This window comes from Brachyhypopomus gauderio, chromosome 5, assembly GCF_052324685.1.
Source record: "Brachyhypopomus gauderio isolate BG-103 chromosome 5, BGAUD_0.2, whole genome shotgun sequence".
Classification (NCBI taxonomy): Eukaryota; Metazoa; Chordata; class Actinopteri; order Gymnotiformes; family Hypopomidae; genus Brachyhypopomus; species Brachyhypopomus gauderio.
Window position 1 is genome coordinate 4,507,335 of NC_135215.1, and position 8,690 is coordinate 4,516,024.

General features: G+C 42.0%; 2 protein-coding genes across 4 annotated transcripts; both read left to right on the forward strand.

The window, feature by feature from the left end:
• The first annotated feature begins 3,755 nt into the window (after positions 1–3,755).
• Positions 3,756–6,580, forward strand: LOC143513793 (microsomal glutathione S-transferase 1-like). Of its 2 annotated transcripts, none has more exons than XM_077004513.1 (4): positions 3,756–3,841; positions 4,930–5,068; positions 5,735–5,829; positions 5,909–6,580. In XM_077004513.1, exons 2-4 carry the CDS (start codon positions 4,952–4,954, stop codon positions 6,153–6,155), a joined length of 459 nt encoding a protein of 152 aa, XP_076860628.1. In that variant the 5' UTR covers positions 3,756–3,841; positions 4,930–4,951; the 3' UTR covers positions 6,156–6,580. The 2 variants fall into 2 exon arrangements, with proteins under 2 accessions (XP_076860628.1, XP_076860627.1); XM_077004512.1 differs by lacking the exon at positions 3,756–3,841 and adding an exon at positions 3,869–3,975.
• Positions 6,581–6,667: 87 nt separating this feature from the next.
• On the forward strand, positions 6,668–8,385 carry LOC143514176 (microsomal glutathione S-transferase 1-like). 2 transcript variants are annotated; one of them, XM_077005053.1, is made up of 4 exons: positions 6,668–6,802; positions 7,368–7,531; positions 7,697–7,788; positions 7,943–8,385. In XM_077005053.1, the coding sequence occupies exons 2-4, from the start codon at positions 7,406–7,408 to the stop codon at positions 8,187–8,189; spliced, it is 465 nt and encodes a 154-aa protein (XP_076861168.1). In that variant the 5' UTR covers positions 6,668–6,802; positions 7,368–7,405; the 3' UTR covers positions 8,190–8,385. The 2 variants fall into 2 exon arrangements, with proteins under 2 accessions (XP_076861168.1, XP_076861169.1); XM_077005054.1 differs by having other exon boundaries at positions 6,693–6,802; positions 7,376–7,531.
• The last annotated feature ends 305 nt before the right edge of the window (positions 8,386–8,690 follow it).

The window sequence follows — 8,690 nt, forward strand, 5'->3', positions numbered from 1 at the left end:
CCCCCCACTCTCGCTCGTGCCCCTCAGGCTAAAGAGGCACCCCCCCCCCCCCTCACCTCCTGTCCCGTTGCTGACTGACACCTCTCAAGTCTTCTTCTGACAACGAGGCCCCCACCCCCTATCACCAGTCTTTAGCATGTTAAATATCCAAGCAAGAGCAAAAACCACGTTACCGGTAGGGTTTCTAACCATTATTTATCGAGCACTTCTCTCCTCTGCAGTCTCTCGCTCTCTCTCTCTCTCTCATACATATGGAAAGGGGAAAATATGTTCTATCTGAGATAAGAACCTGTAACGCATTCCACAAAGTGGCACAATGGCAACATGACGGGGCCTCTTGTTTATCACTCATCTGGAGAGACTTAACTCACTCTGCTATGCGCATGGAACAAGACGGCAGGACACTGAAAAGATCGGATCACCGTTGAGGTGATTAGATTACTTTTAACGTGTTCGTTGGCAGTTTGTGCAAATGTCACGGCGGCCCAAACTACAGTAGCTGTTACCGCAGAGAAAAACGAGTCAAGACAGCGTAAACTGCATAGTAATATCATAATGCGTCTTGCACCCAACACGTGCACTAAAACACGTGCTTAAAACAAAACGTATCCTCTACATTCGTGACACTGGATCTACTGTCCTTTATAGCTACAGAGCACCGAGGAAACAAAATTCAAGACGTATTCGCAAGAAACGAAGGAGGGTGGAGAGCGAGAGCATGTTAACCCATCCTGATATTTTGTGCACCTCACACCTTATCAATTGGCGGCACGTCCTGCCTTGCCAATGACTGCCTTGCAAACCAGTGGAGACAGAGACATCACGATCTGACGCCACACCTTTTCTCCCATTAACCTTTCGTCTTCACTTCCTCCGGTGTACACGTGCAATGTTTTAAGCGGAGAAACAGTATTGGGTGTAACAACAAATCTTTGCGATGTGCGTTCATTCTTCAGCCAATCACAGAGAAATTGTCAATAAACTTAAGCGCCGAAGCGTGACTGGAACAAGGGACCAATAACTAAGGCAAGTGTGAGGGTCAGGCTTCTTGAAAAATCGCCGGGTGTAGCTGAGGATCTGTAGGTGTAAAGTGGCCTACATAGAGCAAGATTAACAAAGTTATTGCAGCGCGTGCTGACATCGTCTCATGATTAAAACATGATCAAACAAACCAGTCCCAGGGCAAAATGTGGACGTAATAGTTAACATTAGCTACTAATTGTTGTTTTCTACGAAACGATTGTCAACTACGGCTCAGGTCAAATTACATTATTTCTATAACATATTTCATTTTGATTTAAAAGTTTTCAACCAAAAACGACAAATACGAATCAGGTTTTCTTGTAGTTGATAAAACTTCAGTTGCAGATTGTTTTCTAAAAGTGCTGCAGCTGCGGGGGTGAAAAAACTCTTCTCTCTGTGTGGGAGGCAACCAGCCCACCAAGACGTCCTGTGACCTGGAGAAAACTTATCGGCAGCAGGAAAAGACAAAAGAAGAACATAAAAGTCTTCCACTGGCAGAAAATCCTGAGATGTTAAGAGCAGCGAGAGACAGTTGAGCCCTCAGGAAAAGAGGGGAAACAGGGTCTGAAGGCCAAAGCTAAGAGAGGAGCCATATCCTCTCAATGCTCTTTTAATAATGATGGGTCACAAAAAAACATTACTGGTGCGTCGTATGTAGGGTAGAAAATGCTTGCTGTCACCTGGGGATAGCAGATGTTACTAGTTATGTGAACAGCAAGGCCATCAAGAAAACTAGAAGGAACTGCAATGCAGCAGTAGTACCACTTCCTACCTGTCTGTCCAGGAAGTGATGCTTCATAATGCACCATGCAATTTGGGTCTACAGTGGAGGAGAATGACACTGTACTGTTTTATTAAGCTCTCTTCCTAATTAGAGTTTTGCCTTTTGTGGAGCTGCCATCAATTATCTGAATTAATTGCAACTGTCTTGTAGACATGGAGAGCAGAATGAAACATTGCTGACAAATCATTCCATATCACTGTCTGTCCCAGACCGGCTGCGACCGCTCATGAAAGATGGTTTCAAAGATCCAGCTACTTCACAAGGGTACAAACATGCAAGGGACAAGACTTCCTGGGTTATAGACCGGTGAGCCCACATTTCAAAAGCACACTGGTAACGCTGATGGGAGAGGCCAAACACCGTCATTACAGACAGTTCAAATGACACAGGTAGGAAAGAAATACCTTTAAATCCTGGTATCCACTGAGCATTCTTTTCTCTTTCTCTTTTGGCCATATTTTGAAACTATGAGCAGACTTAACTTTATTTCTGTAACTTTACACTATGTGTTTGATTTATATAAGAAGGCCCATTGGTTCCTTGCTGTGTTGACCACCACTGATCCAAGTTCTGGCACAGCAGAGCTCATCTTCCAAGAGATTGACGTCACCTTACAAGGCAGTAGTGTTCCATGGTACAACTGTGTTAGCCTCTCTGAAGGCAATATAGCCATGAATGTTCAATAATGAAATTCATCGACTTTTCTACAATACAACAGACATCAGCAGTATGTATGTACATTGTTGTCTGTGCCGTATTCTATGACTTTGCAAGACAGGCAGGTCAAACGTTTTTATATTGAGGTGATACACAAAGGGTGAATTCACTAAAATGTGTAATTGCAGATGCAAAATTCTGATCTAGAGGATGTTGTGGTCAATGTGGGCTTTTGGTTTAAAGATAGCACCACCATTAGGGCTTTTTGGCAGGTATCAACTTTCCAGCAAATTCCACACAAATGATACAAATGAAATTTAAAAAAGTTAACTGGTGTAACGTGACTGTCTTGTATTTTTGTTTTCTTTCACTTATAGAAGAGAAGCAACCGAAATTGAACTGGCTACGGGGAGTGCTTCTACCCCATGATAGAGTTACACTTCTAATTCTACCAGGCCACCATACTGCCCCCCCCCCCCCCCCCCCGAGAAATTACATATAAAAATAGATACTTGATACTTCTTCCAAACAACTACTAATTTTCACTTTCACTGATGTAAAAATCTTTTAACTTTATAGTTTTCTTTTGTGAAAATATGTGAAGGTATGTCCACCTTCTCCCATACCATAGCCCACAGGAACATGACACATGTGGGGAGAAGCTTCTAGACTATCAGACGCTTCATTTAGGGGCCTTAGGGGGGTCCAAGGATGTTGTGATGGGGCGTATTGGCCCCTCTGGCCCTCCCTAGAACTGCCAGTGATGCCTAGCTGGGCAGCAGACCCAGACATTGAGGGCTTATTGGTCAACATGGCAAGCTTAAAACACAAGGTCAGCAATGTATCATTCAGAGATTTGAACTCATTATCAGCAACTTCTCTAGTGTTAATGTTGCAGCTTAATCCTGTTGTCCATGTTTTACATGGTGATATGTTTGAAACTCTCTGCCATTACTAAACTGGTGTTAGTCCTGCCACACTCTGGTGTTAATGCAGAGTAGTCTGTATTGGAGGGATTGAACAAAACAAAAACTAGAATCAACTCATCTCTAATGAGAGTGCAGATGCAGCTGTTACAATCAGTGATCAAGTCTGCAAAGTCAGACATCAGCACTTGGAGCAGAGCACACAGGAATGTGTGAATCTGTTCCTGTTAAAACTTTCTGTGGGTTTTAGGAATTCAGAATGTTTTGTCATTGTCAATAAGTGAAAACAAAACAAAATAATACTACAAAAATTCCCACCTCCCTGGAACAAACTTCACTCATATATTAACTCCAAAGTTGGCATCCCCGTACTACGCGGTCCATTATGATGCTCGCATTGCAACAAGAATCAAAGTTCATAAACGGCTTTTTATTGAAGTTTACCTGGAATGTAAGTTTGAGCAATCTTTGGCTGCAGTTCAAGTAGGCTGTCCAGTAAAAACGTCAGCATAATTCCATAGATCCCTGACTAGTCTAGCCGTTCTGAGTCTTTGGCATAGAGTCTAGGTTTGATTCATTACCAAGGTAGGTTTTGTTATTTTTCTCGGTTTAACACGATTTCACGTTTAAAATTCATGCGCTAAATATTGTATGCGAAATAGGCGCAGCTCAGAACGTGTTTCATAATTTTTACAACTCGCTCAGCTCAGGAGAGGTTATATAAATATTTTCTTTAGTGCAACGGTCGGATCATAGCTTCCCCCAAACCAAAAGACCTGCGTAAAGGAAAGTTAATCAAATGTTTCCATACAGTCGAACAGCGTGATAATTGAAGCTATTTTATCAGTGAAATGTAAAATGCAAAACGTGAATCTAAGACACAATATCAAAATCGTCTACGAAAAAATATCTGTCAAACCCTACATGGTGTAAATACGCTAAAGAGATTTTCCCTCCAAGATAATTGACAGTATTATTTTTAAAATAACACAAAATGTTTAAACAGATTCTTTATTTGCTTTAGTTTACGTTCCGCTTTCATCAAAAATATTGTCGTTAAATCACAACCTTCAAAAATTAGTTTATAGCTATCTTCTGACTGGTGAAACCTGCTTTTTAAACCAGGCGTTCAAATTAATTCTATAGTCGCTTGAATGTGAATGTGGGGACCAGTCTACTGACAGGATTTTCAAGTTTGTTCTTAATCATTGCCCTGTTGCAAAATAAAGTTCTATACAATAATTCTAGGAACAGAGTAATACTGCTAGCCACCATATTTTTGACCTGATGACCTACAGGCATTACATTAACATTGTGTAGGCAGTAATACCCTCTTCAGGAATCTAAAGAATTTCTTTGATGGATTTCTTTGACTCTATTTCTTAGAGTCTCAGCTCTAGAACTAGGGTAGGCTGCATTATGGCTCATGTATTCAGGTGACTAAGAGAACCTTTTTCTCTAAAGTTAAAACTGATGGCAGGTTGAAAGTGTCGAGAGCATTTGCTTCTGGTAATTGCGATAAAATTTTGTCCTTGACAGAAATCTTCAAGCGAGCTTCAGGATGGCCGGTGTGTTTGACAGCGAGGTGTTCTTTGCATTCTCTACTTACGCCACCATCGTCATTCTTAAAATGATGCTGATGGCTCCTCTGACTGCGTATTTCAGGATCACCAGAAAGGTACTGTACATATCACAGGGTATAAGCTTTCGGTAAGCACACATCACACAGACATTTCTGAGTACTTTGGCTTATTTTTAAAACAGTAAAGGGCTTACAGAATTACTATAATTCACTCTGCAGCCCCTTGGAGGTGGGCCGGATGGGTCTGGGGGCTCTTAGACTAAATGTTGCCCAGTTGTGTTACCAAATATAATGACCAGGATAATAACATTTCAGGTTCTAGGTTTGTCTAGTAGCTTAGTTGACCATTGTTCATATCCACCAAACAACAGCATGCACTGGATCATGCCATTGCACAGTTCAGCCTTAGCACTACTGTATAAAACTGGACTCGTACGCTAACAATGAGCATGACTTAACTCAGATTACCTCAGAGAGTACTGTGGTTTTTCAGGAATGTTCACCTCCGTAATGGTATTTCAGGTATGTGGGTCACCAGTGTTTACTGGAAGTGAAGATATTTGCTTACACCAAAATAAGACTTTAATTTGCTGAGAAATATCTCCTAGTAAGGCATTTTATAAGAATTTTGGGCATAATAGTTTTACTGTGCACTGCTATGCATTACACATTGTATTATTCCACAAACCAGGACAGTTACTTTATTTCTTTATTCCTGGTTGTCCATGAGCTTTGCAAGAAGTGAAGTTTTTCCACCAACAGGCATTTGCAAACATGGAGGACATTCGGCCTGGTAATACTCCAGAGGAGAAGAAAAAGATGTTGCGGAGTCACGAAGATGTGGAACGTGTTAGAAGGTGCAACATCTCTTATAATACACACACACACGGTGACTGATTAATATTGCGCAAGTGAATATTTCCGGTCTGCTCACAGGTGTCATCAGAACGACCTGGAGAACATCATTCCCTTCGTGGTGGTCGGCCTGCTCTACGCTCTGACGGGACCAGACCTCTCCAGTGCGCTACTGCACTTCAGGCTCTTTGTGGGTTCTCGATGCATCCACACACTGGCCTACGTGATGTCACTGCCCCAGCCCAGCAGGGGCTTGTCCTGGATGGTGGGCATGGTCACCACTTTCTCTATGGCCTACAGGGTCCTCACCAGTGCACTACTCCTATAGGGAGAATGCGAGATGCACATCACCAGAGCTTCTTCCTGTCATGGTTTTACCTTTAATGCAGCACTGCGTGCTTTTCATATGCATACAAAAATACACACCCTTCTGTTCGGTGTGGACACATTTGGTCTAACCAAATGTGGTAGGGGGTGTTTTTAGGCAGGAATACTTCTGGATAGCATAATCCAAATTTGAATGCTAGACTACTTAAACAGGATATGCCTATGGAGACATCTATCTGAAGTTGCCTCTGTGACTCAGCAATAAAATACGACTACACCATGCTAGTGACATTCGTGCACACGGAATCATTAGTAAACTGCTAAACTGTTAAATTTTTTTTTTTAAATAAAGGTTATACATTTTCAATTGTATCATATGTACGATTGCGAAGTACTTTTGGAAAATTGTGGGTATCCAGTGTGGAAAAGTCAATAAAAAGTTTGTTTTTTTCCCCTTCGCGGGTCTTTATGGAACGCCTCTTTCCCCATCCCCCCCCCCCCTTACCTGCCGCACGCGCCTGTTCGCTCAGCACGGGCATTGCGCAACATGTAAGGCGGTCCTTTTGACCAATTCCAGAAGCATTCTGTAACACGCCCGTCGACGACGCGGTGAACTTCCTTCAAAATCTTTAAACCAGGCGTAAAAAGGTATGTATAAAACTTTACAGGTCGCTCTTTATTATTTAACGCCATTTATTTTTCAAATGCTCGTTTGACTTTATGCATTCTTGAAATCCCAACAACTGTACGTTGGAATCCGAACGCATTATACTCATTTCAGTGGAACATGCAAATACCGTGTTTTCATTAACTATACGTAAGAACTACATTTGCCAATTACTTAAATTATAGTTTTTCATCATCACCTTGTATAGTGAAGCAAATGCATAGGCTATTTTTAACAAATAGAAACATTCGGTTGGCAGTAATTAGGCAGCGTAAATTATGTTTTTTTCCCGCGATTTAACATGTACAGGAAAAAACACAAACCATTCGACCTTCGCAGTCCTCTACTATGATGGTTTTTTGTTTGACAGATTGTATCGCTCGTAGCTGTTCACATCTGGTCCTTGTGATCTACTGCCCTGCAGAGTTTAGAACCCTAATCTAACAGCCTTCATAATTATGTTCTTCAGTAACCAAGTGTAGACCAGACTAGTGTTGTAAACTAAACTAGCAGGGCGGTAATTAACCCGGTCTATCTTGTTTGTAGCGTTTCAGTTTCATTGTGACATTGCTGTCCAAGTAAAGATGGCGGAAATCGCGCACATGATTGACAGCGAGATCTTCATGGCCTTTTCCACCTATGCAACCATAGTAACCCTCAAGATGATGCTGCTGGGTCCCATGACCTCATACTTCCGCTTTAAAAATAAGGTAATAAAAAGTATAAATCCACGTGGATGACCTGCCCCATTTGTTCCATTTGTTTTGCAGTTTTATATTTTAGTATTGCATATTTTTTCTGTGATCAAATATTCCAAGCACTTTATATATCTTTGGTGGCATTTAGTGGCTCCTTTGTGGCGGTTAATACCACAGGTGTTTGCCAATATGGAAGATACTTTTGGGGGGACCACTGAGCAAAGGAAGAAGATGATTAGGGTGGACCCAGATGTTGAGCGTGTGCGAAGGTACAGTGGTCATTTGTTTTCGGGTTTCCATCTTAAGTACGACCCCTCTGTCTTTATGATCACATATTTGCGGCTTCTCGTTGGTGAGTGAACAACGGTGTTCCAGTCAGAGTCTGCATTTTGTGAATTTTCAACATTTTCGTTCTGCTCACAGGTGTCATCAGAACGACCTGGAGAACATCATTCCCTTCGTGGTGGTCGGCCTGCTCTACGCTCTGACCGGACCAGACCTCTCCAGTGCGCTACTGCACTTCCGGCTCTTTGTGGGTTCCCGATGCATCCACACACTGGCCTACGTGATGCCACTGCCCCAGCCCAGCAGGGCCTTGAGCTGGGTGGTGGGCATGATCACCACTTTCTCTATGGCCTACAGGGTCCTCACCACTGCACTCTATCTTTAAATAGCTAATCTGGATACCCAAAGTTGCTCTGTTTAATGTGATAAATGATGATGGCTGACGAATGCTGACCCTGTCAGTAAGGAGGTTCCTTAGCCTTTCAAACACTTTGTGCCTTTCACATAAAGCATTTCTGTAGGCAAGGTTTTTTTTTGTTTACACAAAACTAGTTTATTTGTTTAGCCTGAGTTTGCTTTTTTTTAAATAAACAATAAATGTACGAGTCAGTGCAATAAATTATACATAGCTGTAGAGGGAACGTATTTTTCCGTACAGCCTACGTTTAAGAGTGGGCAAAGACAAATGCACTTGAAAAGCCCCTACAAAAGATCTTGCTCTTAAAATGACATGTTAATAGAAGCGATGTGTCCTTTGTCCACTAGAGGGAGGTGTCTGAAAACCCAAAGTATTGCCAATGATCACGCTACACGTCCACGTCCAGCGCACCGACATACAAAGATCAGATCCTGTGAACTAGAATGTATTTAAGATACTGCTGGAGGG

Excerpts from the sequence above, each read along its gene's own strand:
- LOC143513793 (XM_077004513.1), top strand. The coding sequence starts at position 4,952 with ATGGCCGGTGTGTTTGACAGCGAGGTGTTCTTTGCATTCTCTACTTAC. Across the intron at positions 5,069-5,734 it reads ATTTCAGGATCACCAGAAAG|GCATTTGCAAACATGGAGGA; the intron begins GTACTGTACATA and ends TTCCACCAACAG. Across the intron at positions 5,830-5,908 it reads GATGTGGAACGTGTTAGAAG|GTGTCATCAGAACGACCTGG; the intron begins GTGCAACATCTC and ends GTCTGCTCACAG.
- LOC143514176 (XM_077005053.1), top strand. The coding sequence starts at position 7,406 with ATGGCGGAAATCGCGCACATGATTGACAGCGAGATCTTCATGGCCTTT. Across the intron at positions 7,532-7,696 it reads ACTTCCGCTTTAAAAATAAG|GTGTTTGCCAATATGGAAGA; the intron begins GTAATAAAAAGT and ends TTAATACCACAG. Across the intron at positions 7,789-7,942 it reads GATGTTGAGCGTGTGCGAAG|GTGTCATCAGAACGACCTGG; the intron begins GTACAGTGGTCA and ends TTCTGCTCACAG.